At 39.8% G+C, this 20,388-nt stretch overlaps 1 protein-coding gene across 1 annotated transcript in view; it reads right to left on the bottom strand.

The window, feature by feature from the left end:
• ptprua (protein tyrosine phosphatase receptor type Ua) overlaps positions 1-20,388 on the bottom strand; it is a 245,213-nt gene that overhangs the window by 161,510 nt on the left and 63,315 nt on the right. Inside the window, exon 2 of the mRNA XM_063010511.1 lies at positions 3,174-3,302. Within this exon, the coding sequence (XP_062866581.1) occupies positions 3,174-3,302 (129 nt within the window). The remainder of the gene's footprint in view (positions 1-3,173; positions 3,303-20,388) is intronic.

Genomic DNA, 20,388 nt, shown 5'->3' with positions numbered 1-20,388 from the left:
GCGAGGCACTATTACAATCCAGCAATTCCTTCCTGTATGACTCTCTAAGAGGGGTCTAGGACTGCGCATGTGTTGGAGGGGGCATGGGACAGGTGAACATACCTTCCTAACTGGAAGACTAACTGGCCACTCTAAAATTGGTAGAAAAGGGGAGTAAATGCGTGAATAAAAATGAAAATAAATAAATAAATAATAAAGAACTTTTTTCTTGTTTTTAGTTGATGCATCAACATGTCAATAGAAACCTGTCGTGTTACTGCACTACTCATGAAAAATCTGGAAACCTTATAGGTGTAAATTGCATTCCGGTACTTTTGATAATCTAAATTCATCTATGAATGTATGAATGTGCATCTGTTTATCTATTGACGTACCCTAGGTCATGATTAAATCAGTTTCAAAACAAAAAAGCCATTAGGACATGCTTGTTACTCTCCATAGACCTGGGAGGAAAAAGAATTGCACCCTAGACAAACTGAACAAAAAGTAATCAGCAAAGACCTCTCCTAAACTCCCGGACTGAAACTTGCTGGTGGAAAGAAATGCCCCAAGGACAGAGCAATCCTGCAGAGAACCGGAAAATGTACACACATTATCAGTGGAAAAATAGAACCCCATCGCTCGCCACCGACTGCTCGAACAAACATTCTGTTAATTACATCTGGTAGCGTGTCATGCCTTGATGCCCGGGGTAAGCTCACATTAACACTCTGATTTCCACGCATCATGGATTTATGTTGAACTAATGTGGATGTTTGTGCAGAGACAGCATATTTATAGCGGGAATGATGCACAATTTTGATGGAGTAATATACTATGACACAGTGTATAATGGTGTGACAGACACGGATTGGGTGGTAAAATTATAATACACAGACAAACAAGAGACAAAGGGAAAACAAATATGGTATGGGAACCCAATTGTTTAACCTTTTTTAAATATTATACAATATTCTGCCAGTGCAGAAAAGTATCAGATTTATTTGATGAATTTTTATATGAATAAAAATGAACTGAAATATTTTGAGCAGAAAGACAGACAGATCGACCAACAGTCAGACAAACTGATTTAATGGGGCGAGTCAAGCAAGCTCCTTACAAAAGAATAATTGACAGATTATATATATATATATATTTATAATTGTGTTATACTAGGCCCAACCACCGGGCCATGGACCAGTACCGGTCAGTGGGATATTTATTACCAGGCCACACAGAAAGAATAATTATAGATCACTGCTTCCATTTCCAACATCCTATCTTTGTGAAAAGGGATTTTCTGCAGTGATGGCAACCAAAACAAAGTTACAGAGTAGACTGGACATAAGGAACACACTTCGTGTTTTATTGTCTCCTATTACCCCTAGGTGGGAGCATCTTGTCACAGTAAAAAAAAGCTGAGTTCCCACTGATTTTTTGAATCATTGGTGAGTAGTTTTGTTATGCACTTTGTGTTTATTATGCTTGTTGTAAAATTTTATTTTAAATCCTCCCGTCCCTCCGGTCCATGAAATTACAGTATATCTTATATGGAACTGGTCCGTGGTGCAAAAACAGTTGGGGACAGCTGACATAAAACATTTAACAGTTTCCCAGATATTAAACCAAAAAAAATCATTCATCATTATCAGGGGCGTCTACTACAAGCGACACAAGACAGAGGGTGTTGGAACCAACCATCACAAAGTCACTAAGGTAAATGACTGAAACGAAGAAGAACAGTTGCAGAAATCAGTGAAATTCCAATATATGCCAATATATGCGTGTGTAAAATTTATAAATCATGAGACCAGAAGGACTGAACCCAATATTTAGGATGCTCAACCAAGGTGCTCAAATTTTCTGCTGAGAAAATCATCGGGTGCTCTCTACCCACCCTGGAGGACCTACACAGGTCTCGTTGCGTTCAAAGAGCTAACAAAATTGTAATGGACAAGTCTCACCCCGGCCACTATCTGTTTGAGTTGTTACCGTCAGGCAGACAGTATAGAACCCTCAAAACAAGGACTCTTAAAAATATTCTTAAAAATATGACGTCCTCTTTTTCCCAGACATGTCCTCTTTTTTTGGACCTAAAAATGTGTTCGGCAGGGATTTCTAACTCCAGGATTCGGCTTTTCGGCTAATTTCACCTTTGCCTTTAGATCCCACCTTCTTGCACGTCGCTTAAAAATACCCAACCGCAAATGAAAATTCAGAGACGAATTACAGAATAAATTTTCTGTGTTTTCGTCGGGATCGGTCGGGATCATTGAGAAGCAGAGTGCATGACCTGCAAAGTGTTCAATAAAGGTGCTAGTTCACCAAAACACAAAACCGCGGCTAAAGGAGAAAGAGCTCGTCAGGTAAATGAGCTATTTTGTGAGATCAAGCAAAACAGAGGATGTTGTTACTGCTGCAGAGGGAGATTTTGCAACGTAAAAAAAAGATGTGCAAAATAAGTATCATCAGCAATACAAACATATACCACTGCAAGTGGCAACATGGTTGGTGTTCCACCTGCTTGCAAACAACTTAGCTTATTAATGCTGTTAACAGATGATCATTAATCCAAATACCGGTCCTTGTCATCGATACTGAGTTTTTGCATTTTTATTTTTACTTCTCTTTCTTCTCCCCTACTTTGTTGTATTGACATCTTGATATTGCTGATATCTTTATTGTCATATTGCTACATTATGTTGTTTCATCTGTGCTAATTCAGCTGCCTTTTATTCTTTATTCCACCAAGGTCTGTGCTATCCAACCAGAGTAATACTGATGTTAAAACCATGATAATTTGTTTTTATTTTAATTCAGCATCGTAAAAGCAAGATGTGGATGTGGCTCTGATATAACTGTTGTTTATATTGTAATAATTTCACTACAGCATGTTTACGCTCATCAGACGCATTGATTTGGAACTATAATTGCGTTTTCACCTGATCTACTGTCCTGTTATACATAATTAATACCCACCCGTCAGAGAATCAATGCCTACAGTTTGCCACAGGCATGCTATAAACAAGATCCAAGTTTCACATAGAAGAACCAACACATCTGCGTATCTTTGTGCAACTTTGTCACTCGGAAGCCACTCCAGACATGTCCCACATGTCCCTTAAATGTAAAATGCATTGTAAAAACAGGTGCCAGCAGTGAAAGATGCTCAATCCATGCTCAAAAAGACTCACCCTGTGTGAGGTCAGAGGGCACGGAAGGCCAGCTGGAGGTCCGCACCAACTGCCAGTCAAAGTCATCCTCCTGTCCCTGTCTGTACTCGCACAGCTCGACATCCGAGTCCTCGTCAAACGTACAGCCAGCTAAACACAGAGAACAACGTGGATTACAAAAGAACACAGGAGAATACACAAGCACTATTATACAATCATAATATTTTATCTATGCTCTTTCGAACTGGTTGCTGCATCATTTTTGAAGCATGGCACTTAGGACACAGTGTTAAATCGGGATTAAAAATGCTGCAGATCTAAACACTGCAATGCCGGATGCATTTGTTGATTACGCAGTATGAAGTAAGTCAAGCAAAGCCAAACCACAAAATAATTCCAAGAATTACATCCGGTTGCATTGATCGTACAGCTTCTACAGTGCTGTATTTTCGACACTTGGAATCCCATCTGGAAACTTTAAATTGGTGGTCAAGTTAAGCCTCAAAGTACTCCATTAGTACTCCATAGTTTCCAGTTGCTTTTGTTTAAACTGGCTTAATCAGAGTCCTGTTTCAATATCACAAACTTAACATAATCAAAAAAAGAATCAAGCAAGAATAAGATGGACTGACATCATCATGACGTGGATTGCATTATCAAAGGAGTCTACTACAAGTGACACAAGACATACACCGATCAGGCATAACATTATGACCACCTTCTTAATATTGTGTTGGTCCCCCTTTTGCTGCCCCATACTGTGATGCACTGTGTATTTTGATGCCTTTCTATCAGAACCAGCATTAACTTCTTCAGCTATTTGAGCTACAGTAGCTCGTCTGGCCAGCCTTCGCTCCCCCACATGCACCAGTGAGCCTTGGACGCCCATGACCCTGCCGCTGGTTTACCACTGTTCCTTCCTTCGACCACTTTTGATAGATACTGACCACTGCACACTGGGAACACCCCACAAGAGCTGCAGTTTTGGAGATGCTCTGACCCAGTCGTCTAACCATCACAATTTGGCCCTTGTTAAACTCGCTCAGATCCTCACGCTCGCCCATTTTTCCTGCTTTTAACACATCAAGTTTGAGGATAAAATGTTCACTTGCTGCCTAATATATCCCACCCACTAAAAAGGTGGCATGATGAAGAGATAATCAGTGTTATTAACTTCACCTGTCAGTGGTCATACTGTTATGCCTCGTCGGTGTAGGTTGTGAGCAACATTTTTGTCTAGCGTCTTGTGTGTCGAGTGTGTTACTGTGTTTAAAAGCATGGTTCGAATTATGAGGTAGTTTGAAAGGGTTGGGGGGGCGATCTGACCCTCCTAATTAATACTTGTACCCACCCACTCTTGCCCCAAAATAAATAAATAAATAAAAACATTCATCAGATGCATTCATTTAGAACTGTAATTGCGTTTAACCTGATCTACTGTCCCATTATAATTATAATTATATAATAATTAATACCCACCCGCCAGTGAATCAATAACTACTATAATATTTGCCATGTGCATGATATAAACAAGATTATTCAACTAAGAACTAAGTTTTACATCTGATAAGTTTTACAATGCTGCTATGTTCTGCTGACATTTGTTTATCTTTGTGCTATTTGTCCAAGAATTACATCCAGTGGCTCTAATCCTACAGCATTTAGGTTTTTTTTTTTTCCTAGTATGTGGTTCAAAGATGAGGGTTCTGACCCTCCTAATTAATACTGGAACTCCCCCTTCCCCAAAAAGGGAAAGAAACAACAGCTGAGGTAGTGGGGTCATTAATTAGCTAATATATAAAACTGTAAAGTTGACCCCTTATTTGTGACTGTAAAAAGTTATAATATGAAAGATCTTCAAAAAGTTTCCGCACTTTTTTATTTTGGTTGAAAACGGTGAGGGTGGGATGAGTAGTAATTGTTCGTATCTGTGAGACTGAGAGAGATCTCAGTTGGCCAAATTGTGATGGCTAGACGACTGGGTCAGAGCATCTGCAAAACAGCAGCTCTTGTGGGGTGTTCCCGGTCTGCAGTGGTCAGTATCTATCAAAAGTGGTCCAAGGAGGGAACAGTGGTAAACCGGCGACAGGGTCATGGGCGGCCAAGGCTCATTGATGCACGTGTGGACCGAAGGCTGGGCCGTGTGGTCTGATCCAACAGACGAGTATTGCAGCTCAAACTGCTGAAGAAGTTAATGCTGGTTCTGATAGAAAGGTGTCAGAATACACAGAGCATCACAGTTGCAGGGCTGTTTTGGCAGCAAAAGGGGGACCAACACAATATTAGGAAGATGGTCATAATCTGATCGGTGTATATAATTATACAACTACACACTGTACAATATATAACTGTTATGTGCGATATCCCTACATTTCTCTATTCTAATGGACACTTTATTTGTTTTTATATAAATGTATTATTTTGCTAGATTTTGTAACTTAAGTGTTGTTTTTATAATGACGTTAATTAAGCATAATTGCTTAAGTGTAGTTTGTTTTACCTTTTAAATAATTTACTTTATTTAGGCATATTTGAAGCATCCTGCTTTGAACGATATCTCATTGTACTTGTCTATCTATAATTCGGGGGCGGCTCCGGTTTCCTCCCACAGTCCAAAGACTTGTGCAAGTGAGGTGAATTGGAGATACTAAATTGTCCAAGACTGTGTTTGATATAACTTTGTGAACTGATGAACCTTGTGTGTAATGAGTAACTACCGTTCCTGTCATGAATGTAACCAAAGTGTGAAACATGACGTTAAAATCCTAATAAGCATTCCTACCACAGGTTCTAGAACTTTCCTTCATACAATGTGCAGGCGGCTCTGCCCACAGACAGGTTTCTCCCAGCTTTTAGAACTTCATTTAATAATCTGCTGTCTGGTCATCAACTATATGCATGTTTTATAGCTTCTATAATTAACTGGCCTACCCTATAAGTCATCTTCTCACAGGTTTTAGAACCTTTCTTTCTACAACAGTGTGCTAACTCTACAGTATGCTGGCTCTGTCATAAGTTTTCTTTATATTTCTTTATACCCACTGGCACCCATATGATTGCTTGCAGAACTTTTATCACTGTCAAACTGCCCCATTTTCTCAAAGCTTTAAGAACACTTTATACCTCTTATAGTGTGCTGGCACTGCCTGGAGGCAGTCTGCTTACTGCTTCTGAAACTTTCTCTTCAGAATTCAGTTTTTTTAACCATAAACACTTTATCTAGAGCTTATAAACCGTCTTCACAGGCACTCTTTCAACAAGTTTCTACTTTCTAAGCACTCGTTTTACATCTTTTAGACCATTAGAACATTTAGGTGTCTGGTTAGATTGCTGTGATGTACTTATTAAGTTGTGATGTACAAGCATTAAGTTAATAGGTTCTAGAACTTTCTTCTTTCATTCTCATGCATTGTGATGACCTTAAAATTAGTTACTTCTTTGTACATCTTTATGCAATTTGCTGCTCCATGCACAGGCACTTTTCACACAGCTTCTAGAACTTCCCTCATCAATAGTGTGCTGGCTTTGCCCACAAGCTTAAAAAAGCTTCTTCACAGTCACTCTTAACAGTTTCTTTCATATAAAGTGTGCTGACTTTGCTCACAGGTACCTTTTAAAGATTTTAGAATATTCCTTAATTGAATAGTTTGCTGACTCACACTTTTCACAGCTTCTGGATTTTTTTTATAATATAATAATATAGTACGCTGGTTCTGCTCATGAGCTGGCGGCTATGATGAAGATTTCTCACACATTGTAAAATGTTCTTCATTTCTTTAGTCTCTGACACTGTCCACAACCAGTCGTACTGCTTCTAGAACTTCTGTTATATAATGTGCTGGCTCTGCACAGTCTATGTTTTTGCAGATGTTTTATGTTTCTTTTATAGCATACTAGCTCTACCCACTCTTTTTTCAGGTTCAACGTGTTTGTATGTTTTGTAATAATATTTGTAACTTACTGCAGGGAATAAATTATGATTGGAATTTCAGTGGTTACAGTACTGGACTAGTAATCAGAAGGTTGCAGGTTGAAGCCTCACCACTGCCAAGCAGAGATGTTCACAAGTCACAAAATACGAGTCCGAGTCGAGTCACGAGTCTTTAGGCTAGAGTCCGAGTCGAGTCACGAGTCTTTAGGCTAGAGTCCGAGTCAAGTCACGAGTCAATATAATCTACACAAAACATATATTGGAAATGTAGCGTAGAAATAAACATATAATATGTAAGTTTAGATAAAAAAACAACAACAGATTAGCGACTGCCATTTTTACTTCGTGCCTTTATTTTCTAGGTACCAGTTAAAAGCTTAAACTGGCGTTTTGTTTTCATTGCAAATTACGTCACAGCGGCCAAAATCCCAAACCCAGCAAAAAATCCATAACCACTGCTTACCTTAGCTTATGTTCTTCCAGATGCTATTAAATTTATAACTGTGTGTCCCATTAGGAATATAATCCGTTATTTTGTAAATGTGCTTATAATTAAAAACCTCCAAACTTTTCCCGGTTCACACATCATCTGTGTGACGCAAACTAAATAAATACAAATCACAGCATTTCTTACTAAAAATTACAATCAGAAGGTCTGTATAATTGTCACACATAACTAATGTTGCTGACTTTTGTTGTCCACAAGTAATTTTTTGCGAGTCACGAGTCGAGTCCGGGTCATTTGAAACGAGTCCGAGTCAAGTCTGAAGTCGCTGTGTGTGCAGACTCGAGTTCCCATCTCTGCCAATTTGCCAGTGTTGGGCCCCTGAGCAAGGCCCTTAACCCTCAAATGTTAATGTTTCTCTATTCTCTATTACACGACGCTTCAGGTGCTCAACAGTCAGTGGACACCACCGTCTGAATCTAGGGCAGTTGTAGACTAGCAGTTAAGGTACTGGACTAGTAAGTAGACGGTCGCTGGTTCAAGCCCCACCACTGCCAGGTTGCCACTGTTGGGTCCTTGAGCAAGGCCCCTAACCCTCAATTGCTTGGACCATATACTGGATAAAAACATCTGCTAAATGCCAAAAATGTAGAAGTAAACTCAAAGGTAAACATCCAAATCACCACACTATATGACCAAAAGTATGTGGACACCCCTGGTAATTACTGAGTTCAGATGTTTCAGACACACCCATGGTTAACAGGTATCAAATCAATCATTTACAAATTTGTGGCAACAGTTTGAGTAAGACCCTTTCCTCTTCCAGCACAAAGCCCTTTTTCCCCACAAGTTCCATTTTAGCATAATGCCTCAAATTTCCAGAGACACACTACAAAGAGGTGGAAGATGTTCTAGCCACAACTCCATATTAATGCCTATGGTTTTAAAAAATTATGTCCAATAAGCTGACAGTCAGGTGTCCACATACTTTCTGACCATCTAGTTTACTCTAATGGAACTATTACAATGGCTACTTTTGGTGAAAGGCACCTTAATCGTAATGTCTGCTTCCCCAGGGCGGTTTTAGCATTGCGGTGATTTAATGGTGAGCCCGAAGTGCTGTTCCCAGTGCTGCCATAATTCCTGTCATCACTCAGGGCTTGTTTCATTTCACAAAAGCTGCAGGATGGTCAGCTACACCAAAGGACACAAGCAAGCCAACAGTACAATCACATACAAAGGGAAAAAAAAAAGTTTTGGTTCGAAATGACCGGCATAATAATAATAAGTACATCAACCACAAAGGGTTTCACCTAAAAGCTCTTATTTTCACTCTTTTTTTATGTTTTGTTCAAATGCACCTAATAACAGCAGTTTTCTCAGCCTGGGAGCTTCTGAGGCGAATTTTGACGTCCATAATGATCAAAAGTGCAGCTATTTCGTCCCATCAGCTCCCCATGTAGAAGACTGAAGTGCTGCGAGCTTCCAGGGTACGGTACCAAATATGATGGGCCATGCTGTGATTAGTGTATATGGACAAAACATGATTCATATATGCCTGAACAATGCAGTGAATCACAGATAACTGGAATAAGGCTGCGTTTCCATGAAAACCCTTGACGTTCATCAAATAAGGCAATGGAGCTATTCATTTGTGTAATTTTACTAAATTTGTGCTTTTTTATTACATAGTGTAACAGGGCTGGATCTGCTTGCAATGCTACTGAAGCGTGAGGCGAATCCACACACCTGAATGGAAATCGACTCAAGTGCAAAAGTTAAATCAAGGTAAAACAATACTGTAAATACAATTGCAAATAAAGAGGTGGACAAATAAATAGAAACAAAGTAAAACATTTAAAGCTCGCAGTGGAGAAAGTGGATAGAACAGAGACAGTGCAGAATTAAACTGGATGCCATAATATGACAGGAAGCTCTGGCCTTCTGCATCTGTGACAAGCCGGAAAGATAGGGCAAAAGCAGAAGCCCAATCCCCATCAAATGAGGATTTACTGATGGGGTCTGCTCCAAAAAAGGGATGTCGCACTGCCTCTGGGGCAATCTGCTATCCCAGGGCAGTTCTATCCCGACACTTGAAGGAGTTCCCACAAAGAACACCAACACTGAGATTCTGAGCTCCTGGGTTCGAATCTCGGCTCTGCTACCTGTCAGCTGGGCGCCCTCTAGCAGCCTACAAGCAGACAAAATTGGCATCCAGTCTGCTGGGTGAAAAAAGACCGGACTAAGGAGTGGGATCATCAACACTATGTAAGGACATTGGTTGCACAGGGTGCCTGTACAGAAAGTGGAGGAAAGTAGAGATCGGGGCGTGGCTCTCCCAATCTCAAGCGCAAATCCACCGAAGCATGGGTGAATAAGAAGGGATTGGTGGACTGCGCACACCAACAGTGCATTGGCTACAATAAATTGGGAGAACAATGGGGGGTAAACTACGGTGGCCGAGAAGTGCAAAACAAATAAACATTTTAGAAAACAAAATTACAACTAAAACAAAAACAAATTTACAATAAGTAAAACACTTTTACCAATGCCGAAACAAATTTACAAACGGCCGATCTGACGGAAAGGGTAGGTACAATACACAGGAAGTGCTTGTTGCTTACCTGCTGTCAATCAAACTGTTTCTCAGGGGTAAAGTGAACGGAGTTTGTGATGGTAACGCTAAACAATGTTTTGTCTATTTTGTGGAAATCATTTTATCCAGTTGACCTGCTTTTGTTTTTCTTGTGGGAAGTTCTTAGATTGTTTGTGCAGATGTTTAGACGTGGCCTGTGCGTCTCTATCTACCGTCCGCTCTTCTAAACATCTAAGGAATTCCCACAAGAAAAACAAAAGCAGCCAACTGGCTGAAATAATTAACACAAAATGGACAAAACATTGTTTAGTAGGGACGGAACATTTGATACTGATGCTTTGAAGCTCGTTTCACCTTTGTAACACTCGACTCAGTGTATCGGAGCTTGTATTAAACCAGCAGGAATGTGCGGGACTGATTCAAAGCTTTGGTGCTGGCTTTTATCTTACTGACTATATAAGAGACAGTCAAACTAGGCTTGCCAACCGTCCCGTAAAATACAGAATTGTTCTTTATTTGGAGACTAAACGCCGCGTTCCGTGTTGAACTGACACAAGACGCGCTTTGTTCCGTATTTTTATCAATGGGAGACAGGGCGATATGTATGAAACAGAAGGAAACTGCTGCTACCGTGGGAATTAGAAAGCGTTTGGTTATTTTATTAAGTAGTATTCGCTTTTATTCTTAGTAACGCGGTGTTTATCAGGTTTATCAGCAATACAACCTGTTTAGTATACCGTTGTATGAGTAGCGCAGTGGGCAGAGTGCGTTGTTTTGCCTAAAATATGGTTCTGACTTATTATTATAAAGAATGAAAATAATATATGTTAAACACCCTAAATAAAACATTTTGATAATGTTCTCATGATTTTTTATAGATGTATCAGGTATTTTTAGCACAATCAGGAAAAAGCTTCAAAAGCTTTAATGTGGCTTCATCTGCACATCACTATTGTTTAGCGTTACCATCACAAACTCCGTTCACTTCACCCCTGCAAAACTGTTTGATTGACAGCAGGTAAGCAACAAGCACTTCCTGTGTATTGTACCTACCTCTTCCGTCAGATCAGACGTTTGTAAATTTGTTTCGGCATTGGTAAAAGTGTTTTACCTCTTGTAAATTTGTTTTTGTTTTAGTTGTAAATTTGTTTTTGTTTTTGTTTGTAATTAAATTAACTAAAAAGTTAATTTGTTTTGCACTTCACGGCCACCGTAGTAAACTGCATAAGACCAGACCGAGCTGCCCAGTGTCACAGCTTCAGAGGGGCTGGCAAAACTGAAAAGGACAAACCATGATATATAGAATAACTTTGACCTAGAGTAAATAAATGCTCACAAGGCACAGGTCATTGTCAATCAGAGATTGACGCATCAATCAACTGCGCCTCCTTGTCCTCTGTTGGCCAAAAATAGCAGCGCAGAAGGACGCGACTCTTAACGTAGGTCAACTGCCGAACTATTTCAGCAGCTGCCACGTTACTATAAGACTGATGATGGACATACCCACCATACGCTCACCAGATTTGAAATCTAGCCAGTGCATATAGTCTGCCCACAAGTAATCTGATCATGCCAGCTTATCCTTTACTTATCCAGACTCTTGTACAAGAAATCAAGTCTTACTGAGACTAAATTTAATAATGTGAGCTGAGATTTATAACGAGATATCTGCCAGACATACAGAGATGCTTGGGTGTCTGAAAAAGTGAATGACAGGATGAAGATAAGCTGGGTATCATCAGCAAAGAAATGAACAGTGACACCATTGAAGGAGATGATTTTACCCCAAAAGTGAGTGTATATGTGAAATAGAAGAGGACCAAGTACAGAGCCCTGTGGTACTCCAGTTAAAAGATTACATGTAAAGGCTGATTTTTTTTCCTTTCAGGTAGGAAGGAATACACTGCCAAAGTTATTTAAAAAGGGTAGCAAATGCTGTTATTTATTGTGTCAAAGGCTGTGGATAGGTCAGGAAGGACCAGGAATAATGACAGTTGGATGTTCTGGAAGCATGAAGCATTTCAGTGATGGCCACAAAGGCTGCCATAAAGCCAGTATGATCCTGACCTCATAGGTCATTCAGGGTATGAAAAAAGAATGATTTTGTTCCATGGTTGGTAATGTTTGTGGTGTTTGGTGTAAATTTCCTAAGAAGGGGGATAACCTGTGCTTTCTTAAAGCTATAGGGGCACTACCAGTTGTCAAGGAGTTGCTGATGATTGATGTGATGACGAGGAGAAGTGGAGTTGCTTGGATGAGAGTAGTTGTACAACCTCTTCTGGTTTTACCAAGAAAGTGGGTGTATATGTAAAATAGAAGTGGACCAAGTACATAGACCTGTGGTACTCCAGTTAAAAGATTTCCTTTATGACACTTGGTAAAAACACCCGTCCAGGTAGGAAACCATTATTGCCAAGCTGAACCAATTATTTTAAGGTTGAAGAGGGTTGCCATGAAGATGCTGTTATATATTGTGTCAAAGACTGTGGATAGATCAAGAAGGACCAGGAATGATGATAGTTTGGATGTCCTGGCAGCAGGAGCCAGACTAAAGCCAGAAGCCAGACTGATCTTGATCTCAGAGGTCATTCAGCATATGAAAAAAGAGGAGTGATATTGGTCCATGATTGGTGATGTTCAGAGTGAATTTCCTAAAACCTGTGCTTTTCTAAATGCTGTAGAAGTACTACCAGTTGTCAAAGAGTTGTTGATGATAGATGTTATGAAGAGGAAAAGTGGAGTTGCTGGATGAGAGTAGTTGTACAACCTCTTCTGATTTTACCAAGAAAGTGGGTGTATATGTAAAATAGAAGAGGACCAAGTACATAGACCTGTGGTACTCCAGTTAAAAGATTCCCTTTGTGACAAATTGTGAAAACGCCCGTCCAGGTAGGAAACCATAATTGCCAAGCTGAACAAATTATTTTAAGGTTGGAGGGAGTGGACATAAAAATGCTGCTAGGTCAGGAGGGACCAGGAATGAGGACAGTTTGGATGTTCAGGCAGCATGAGCCAGACTAAAGCAAGAAGCCAGACTGATCTTGATCATAGAGGTCATTCAGGTTAAGGAAAAAGAGGAGTGATATTGGTCCATGATTGGTGATGTTTGTTATGTTCAGTGTAAAATTCTCAAGAAGGGGGATAACCTGCTATCTTAAAAAACTGTAGAAGCACTACCAGTTGTCAAGGAGTTGCTGATGATGGATGTGATGAAGAGAAGAAGTGGAGTTGCTGGATGAGAGTAGCTGCACAACCTCATCTGTAAAAAGATGCAAGAAGCGTGAGAATTAGAGTGAGTTGGGGGTTGAGTAGACGTAATGGTAGCTGCAGATAAAGACTAGTTGTATTTGTCACTCTTTTCCTGGAGGAAAATCATCTGCAGTAAGGGAGGTTGAAGGGTGCAGTGGAAGGAAGAGTCTGAAGTGAAGCAAAGCTGGCATGAAGCTTGCCTGGCTCTGTAGCAGACCGTTCAAGCGATGCTTTGCAGAAGGGCATCTTGGCTGTAGTAGTCACATCGAAGGAGAACTTGGACTAGAAAGAGAGCTAAGAGAGGGGAGCAACATTATTTTGAGATGTACTGTACTTTTTTTAGTCAAAATCCATTAATCAGGGAGGGAGGGTTCTCCTGGTATGGTGCAGAGAGGGCAGAGATGGTCAATAGGTGAAGAGAGGAAGAAATTAGTAGCAGTATTGAGTGGGAGGGTAGAAAGCACGATGTTGGATGTAGGGGAAGAAGGAGATCAGGAGTGTAGAATTTGGAAGAGGTGAAATCTAAGGGGAAACGTCAGCTAGAGATGGTCAGCTGAAGACCAAAGGATTGCCTCCTTTGTGTGTCATAGGGCAGTTGTTGGAGAGAAGGGCAAAGGATGAAAGGAAAGAGAGAAGTCAGAAAGACTGGATCTTGTCTGCAACAAGGCTAGGTCCCAGGATAAAGTAAGAGGGGTCCTATCTGCAGGAAAGAGGAACAGAAGAAGATTCAACTGTACTATGAAGTCTCCTAGGGAGCCAGGTGGCCTGGGATGAGAAGGGTTGTTGGGAAGGTAATAGTAACGGCATGAAATTTGGGTGATGATTTAATAATGAAGTTGTAAAAGTGCCATTTCTTGGGCTGCTGGCTGAATTCTTTTAGGGTATCAGTTAAAAAGAGAGAAATATGTGAAACACATTCTGTCATATCTAATTCCCTATTTCAATGACCCTGTCACTTGAACCACCCCTATGTAGGCTGAGAAAGGCTGTGGATAAGCATCCATTACCTTATACCAGCATGCAACAAATAGAACTATGTTCAGGGAGTCACGCTATGGCCTACGTGGTCCACCAGACAACAGGATTTGCAGCTCCAAAAAGAACAAGACCTTCTCTCCTTCAGACACAGCCAGGCTGGTAGCACTGCTGAGAATGAAACTGAAACCCTACATGCTGGTGAACTAGCTTATTAGACGGCTGCTTCACCAGAGCGTGACAAGGTTTAACCTGCATGAGAAGGAGCTACATTTCATCTCATTTAAACTTCCATAAGTTGGTGAGATGAGTTCCAGAGGCAGAGCAATTAGAGCTTCATTCATGCGTGAGACGGGGAAAGCGCTGGTCAAAGCAGGACAGCTTACAATGTGCCTTATTAAGGCGGAATACGAATGAAGGTGCCGCTAAAAGCTATTTGGCTCAGATAGATACAAATCAAATTAGCTTAGCAGTAGCGGCATGGCGAAATAAAGAACACTAGAGTGTATGGTCAACAAATAAATGAATAAATAACTTAAAATAAATGCAAACAAGAAATAAATACTTTAAAATACATCAATTATTTAAAAATGAAATTAATAAAATAATAAATAAATAATTAATATAATTTAAAGTTAATAAATAAATAAATAAATAAATAAATAAATAAATAAAACACTTAAAATATTTAAATGAAATACATAAACTATTTAAAAAGTAATTAATAAATGAAAAGGTAATGAATAAATAAATAAATAACTTGAAATAAATGCAAACATGAAATAAATATTTAAATGAAATACAAAAAATTATTTAAACATTAATTAATAAATTAATAATTATTTAATTAATTAAAAGTTAATAAATAAATAACTTAAAATAAATGCCAACATGAAATTAATATTTTGAAATACATAAATTATTTAAAAAGTAATTAATAAATAATTAATTAATAAATTAAAATAAATAAAAAAATAAAAAAATAACTTAATAAATGCAAACATGAAATAATGAAATTAATAATTAATAATTATTTGATTAATTAAAAGTTAATACATAAATAAATAAAAATAAATGCAGACATAAAATAAATACTTTAATGAAATACATAAATTATTTAAAAAATAATCAATTAATAATTAATTCATGAATTCAAAATAAATAAATAAATAAATAAATACATTTTTATTTAATTTTTATAAACTGCATTATCCTGGATAGGGTTGTGGTGGGCCAATCATTTCTCTGCAGACGCCCACCTAACTGGTAGCACCACTAGGATTCAAACCTGAACCCCACTAAGCTATCTCTGTCTCTACAGAAAATTAGTTTGTTTTTAGCTTGTTGCATGGAATCTGTTGTGCCACTATGTGGCGTGATGAGGTGTTCAGAACAGCACAAATCTGTGGAAAACAAGAAGATCCACGGGACTCTAATTCCCAGCCAGCTCTTTCAGTTCTACATCTCTTCAGCATCTGTTTTCTTCAAAACAAACCAGCTTATCTCTGACTGCATCTCAGTACACAGCAGGAGATCAGAAACTGCTGTGTCTCTGTTTTACGGAAACTTGGGTTCTTGGCAGCAGTCTTTATGCAGCCTTGCAGCTTGATGACCTAAACTTCTTCTGCAAAGACAAAGGAACGTTAATGTCTGGTTAGACCTGCCGGAGGACGTTTGTGCATTAATTAGTAGAGTAGGATAGTTTAGTTTTTTTTTTTGCTTATAGAGTTTAAGGCATTGTCCACGCCAACACACAACAATAAATAATGATACATCATAATATTTCACACCAATAACCTCTAAAATTTAGTAAAAAGACAGGGAAGTGGGTAAATTCCATAATTATATCAGTGTACTGGTAATGGGATGCCCAATAATCTGATGGTGTTTTATAACCCATATACACTTACAATCAGCACCACCCAAAGCACAGACAATCACCAACAAAATAATTATATGGTTTTATATCTACATTAATTTAAAGTGAACCTGATCCAGCATACTATGTATGAAGGTTCTTCAAAAAGTTTCCACCCTTTTTAAACTTTATTTACTACGAATTTTAAAAACAAATGACCTCACTTTGGGCGGCACGGTGGCTCGGTGGGTAGCACTGTCGCCTCACAGCAAGAAGGTCCTGGGTTAGATCCCCAGGCGGGGCGGTCCTGGTCCTTTCTGTGTGGAGTTTGCATGTTCTCCCTGTGTCTGAGTGGGATTCCTTCGGGAGCTCCGGTTTCCTCCCACAGTCCAAAAACATGGAGTCAGGTTAATTGGAGACACTGAATTGCCCTGTAGGTGAATGGGTGTGTGTATGTGTGTCTGCCCTGTGATGGACTGGCGCCCCGTCCAGGGTGTTACTGTGTGCCTTGCGCCCATTGAAAAGCTGAGACAGGCTCCAGCACCCCTCTGCGACCCTAACTGGATAAACGGTTAAGAAAGTGAGTGAGTGAGTGACATCACTTTTCCACAGTCACCTTTCGATGCATTTTTCCCAGCGTGGTACCAACTTTTTAATGCCATTAGCAAAAAATGTTTTTGGCTGAGTGCATAGCCACTAATGCACCGCTGCTTTCACATTGTGATCACATGAAAATCTTCCCCTTAAAGCCTCTTTGAGCGTCCATAAAGGTGGAAATCAGATGGCGCTAAATCCGGACTATAAGCGTCTCTCAGTCTCTCAGTCTCTCTCTTCAAGCATAAAGACCTGAGTGACCCAGTCATTATGGGTTGATGACTGGGTTGAAGTATCTCTGAAACAACAAGGGGTGCTCACAGGAAGTCATGGTTAGTACCACCTGACACTGACTGGGTGGCCAGGACTCATTGCTGTTAATAGACTTGATGGGTAGGACATCTAGTATGGACCAACACATGGGCTCCTATGGCTCAACTGTAGATCCTTATTTCATACTGGTGATGAGGTGGATGTGTCACAACTCACAGAGCACCAAACCCTTTCAAACAGAATCCCTTAATAAATGTATAGAAATAAACATAATAGACAAAAGAATTGGGACACCCCATCTAAATATTGATTCAATGAGTTTTAGCCATGACAATTGCTAGCAGGTGTAATAAATCTATGCTTCCATTATAATTATATGCTTCCAACAAGTTCCAGCATGACTGCACCCATGTGGACAAACCTCAGCCCCACCAAACTGCTTTGGAATGAACTGGAACACCAATTGAGGCTTTCCTGACCAACAACAGTGCCCAGCCATACAAATGCTTTTTTGACTAAATGGGCACAAATTCCCTTAGACATACTTCAGTCTTGTGAGATGCTTTCTTAGAAGTATTTTAAATAGGATGGCCAACAAGCTTGTGGTCAGGCATCCAAATACATTTGGTCATATAGCCTATTCGATTATGTCTCCTGACATACAGTGAGCGTTTAATTTATTGTCCAGAGGTTCCAATCTATTCGGAGCATGAGGCTGATCAGTCCTGCTGTTTGGGTACAGGGGAGGGTATTCGTGTCTTCTCTAATAAGCATGAGGTGGCAGCCAGTCTGAAGCACCTCTTGCGTAATGATGAAGGCTGTTAACTTTTCTTTAAAGATGTCAACCCACCTTTCAAGATCGTTCCATGACATGACAGTGTCTTAATTGGACAGATTTGATTAAAAATGCGAAATACCCCCTTTATTGGGCTTGTATGACAGTTTTATACAGAATTTCACACAGAATCCACTCTGGCTGGGTCTAAAAAAAGTGGTAAGGATCTTCTAGACCTGAGTATAAGACTATGTTGGTGCTCTCCTGACAATATAATGAAATTACAATGTGCATCTGCTGGACTGAGTGTGAAAGGGTCGGACAGCGAAGCTGCACTGGTACTGGTGGGAGTGACAGAGTACGCCTCCCTCCCTGAATTCACTTCTCCACTTCCCTTATTAAATGAGGACGTGCTTTCTTCGGACGTTTCTGTGTTCCCCCCAGAGCAGGCAGCTAATTTTGGACCGCTGCACTTTGGTTTTCCTGCTGACAAGCTAGTCCGAATCCCAGAACGCTGTAACAAACAAATGCAGGCAGCGTCTGTTCCAGTGCCGGGTCTGAAACGAGCTGCTCCTCTAGAGTTTATGCTGGAAATATGTGAGTAGCCAACTTTACGTAATTCTCCATTATTAATCTAAACGCAAGTGCTAGCTAGTGTTTTATTTACCTTTAAAACATGACTGGAAGAATGACATGAATCTATTACACAAATCAAGAGAAGAAGGAAAAATGGGGAGAGAAGGGCAAAAGGGAAAAGGGAGGAAGGGCAGAAGGGAAGGGGAAAGAAGGTAACGGGAAAGGGAAGGGAAATGGGGGAAAGGAGGAGGGAAGGGAAAATGGAAGAAGGGAGAGGAAGGGGGAAAGGGAAGGGAAAATGAGAAAAAAGGGAAGAGAAAAAGAGGAGGGGAAAGGGGAGGGAAGGGTAGGGAAATGGGGAAAAAGAGGGAGGAAAGGGGAAAGGGAGGAAAGGAAGGGAAGTTAAAAAAGGAAAGGGAAAAAGGAAAGGGTAGGGTAGGGAAAATGGGGAAAAGGGGGAGGAAAGGGAAGAAGAAAAGTGACAAAGGTAAAGGTAGGAAAAATGAACAAGAAGAAAGTAAAGAAAGGAAATGAGCAGGAAATTAGGAAAAAAAGAAGAAAGGGATAAAGGGAAGAAGGAAAGGGAAAAAGAGAAAGGTAGGGAAAATGGGAAAAAAGGAAGAAGGGAAGGAAAGGGGAAAGGGAAGAAGGAAAAGGAAAAAGAGAAAAGTAGGATAAATGGTGAAAAAGGAGAGGGAAGGGAAAAAGGGAAGGGTAGGGAAAATGGGGAAAAGGAAAGGGAAAATTAGGGAAAAGGGTAGATAAAGGGAAGAAGGGAAAGGAAATGAAAAAGTGAAGGAGAAAGGGGAAGGGAAAATAAGGAAAATGGTAGGGAAGTGAATGGAAAGGGAAGAGGAAAAATGGAAGAAGGGAAGGGTAGGAAAATGGGGAAATAGGGGAGGGGAGGGGAGGGAATGGAAAAGGAAAATGGGAGGGAAGAGGGAAATGGAAGAAGAAAGGGGAAAAACAAAAAGGGTAGGGAAAATTAGGAAATGGAAGGGAAAAGGGAAGAAAGGAAATGAAAAATGAGGAAAAGGGTAGAGAAAGGGAAGAAGGGAGGGGAAAATAAAAAAGGGAAGCGGAAAAGGGAAGGGAACATGAGGAAAATAGTAGGGAAAGGGAAGAAAAGAAGGGGAAATGAGGAATCAGGGAAGGGAAGAAGTGAAGGGAAAAGGAAAAGGGAAGAAAGGGGGAAATGAGGAAAAGGGGAAGGGAGAAAGAAAAAGGGAGACGGAAAGAGAAAAAAGGGGGAACAGGAAAGGGAAGGAAAAAAGAGAAAGGGAAAAAAAGGGGTGGGAAGGGAATAAGGGAAGAAGGGAAGGGAAGAGAAAGGGAAAGGAAGGAAAAGAATGGGAATAGGGTGAACCCAGTCGTCAAGCTATTGCAATTTGGACCTTGTCAAAGTCACTCAGATTCCACACCCATTTTAATGCTTCCAACACATCAACTTGTAGAACTGACTGTTCATTTGCTGATGGATATTTATCACCCCTGAATAGGTGGCATCATAACAACGGCAAGATGATCAATCAACCTTATTCACAGATTTAATTGAATACATGTCCAAACAATATTTGTCCCACTTTCCCAACTTTTTCTGGAATTGGGTTTGTAAATAATTGACGTATCTGGTGCTGATGTTTCTACCCCAAATAATACTGTAATACTAATGTAGTATTTTATTCTGTTCTTTTTATGAGTGCATCCAAATAAAGAAAATAGTTTTTTTACTTGAACATAAAAACATGATCTGGTTTGTGTTCATTTTTGCTCTCTGGACCTGCAATGTTCTGTTTATGTCAAAATAAAGCTCTAATTGCAATTTAGGGAAAGAGAAAAATAATTTTAAGTACTGAGGGCTTTTTGTATTTTCCTTCCTTGTGGGAGTGTGTGGGCACATTAGCAAAACCTCACTGGACATCCCATTCCAAAACCATGAGCATTATTCTAAACTTCCCCTTTAG

The sequence above is a fragment of the Trichomycterus rosablanca genome, chromosome 2 (assembly GCF_030014385.1).
Source record: "Trichomycterus rosablanca isolate fTriRos1 chromosome 2, fTriRos1.hap1, whole genome shotgun sequence".
Taxonomy (NCBI): Eukaryota; Metazoa; Chordata; class Actinopteri; order Siluriformes; family Trichomycteridae; genus Trichomycterus; species Trichomycterus rosablanca.
The sequence above is the reverse complement of the archived record's forward strand: the minus strand, read 5'-3'. Positions and strand labels throughout refer to the sequence as shown.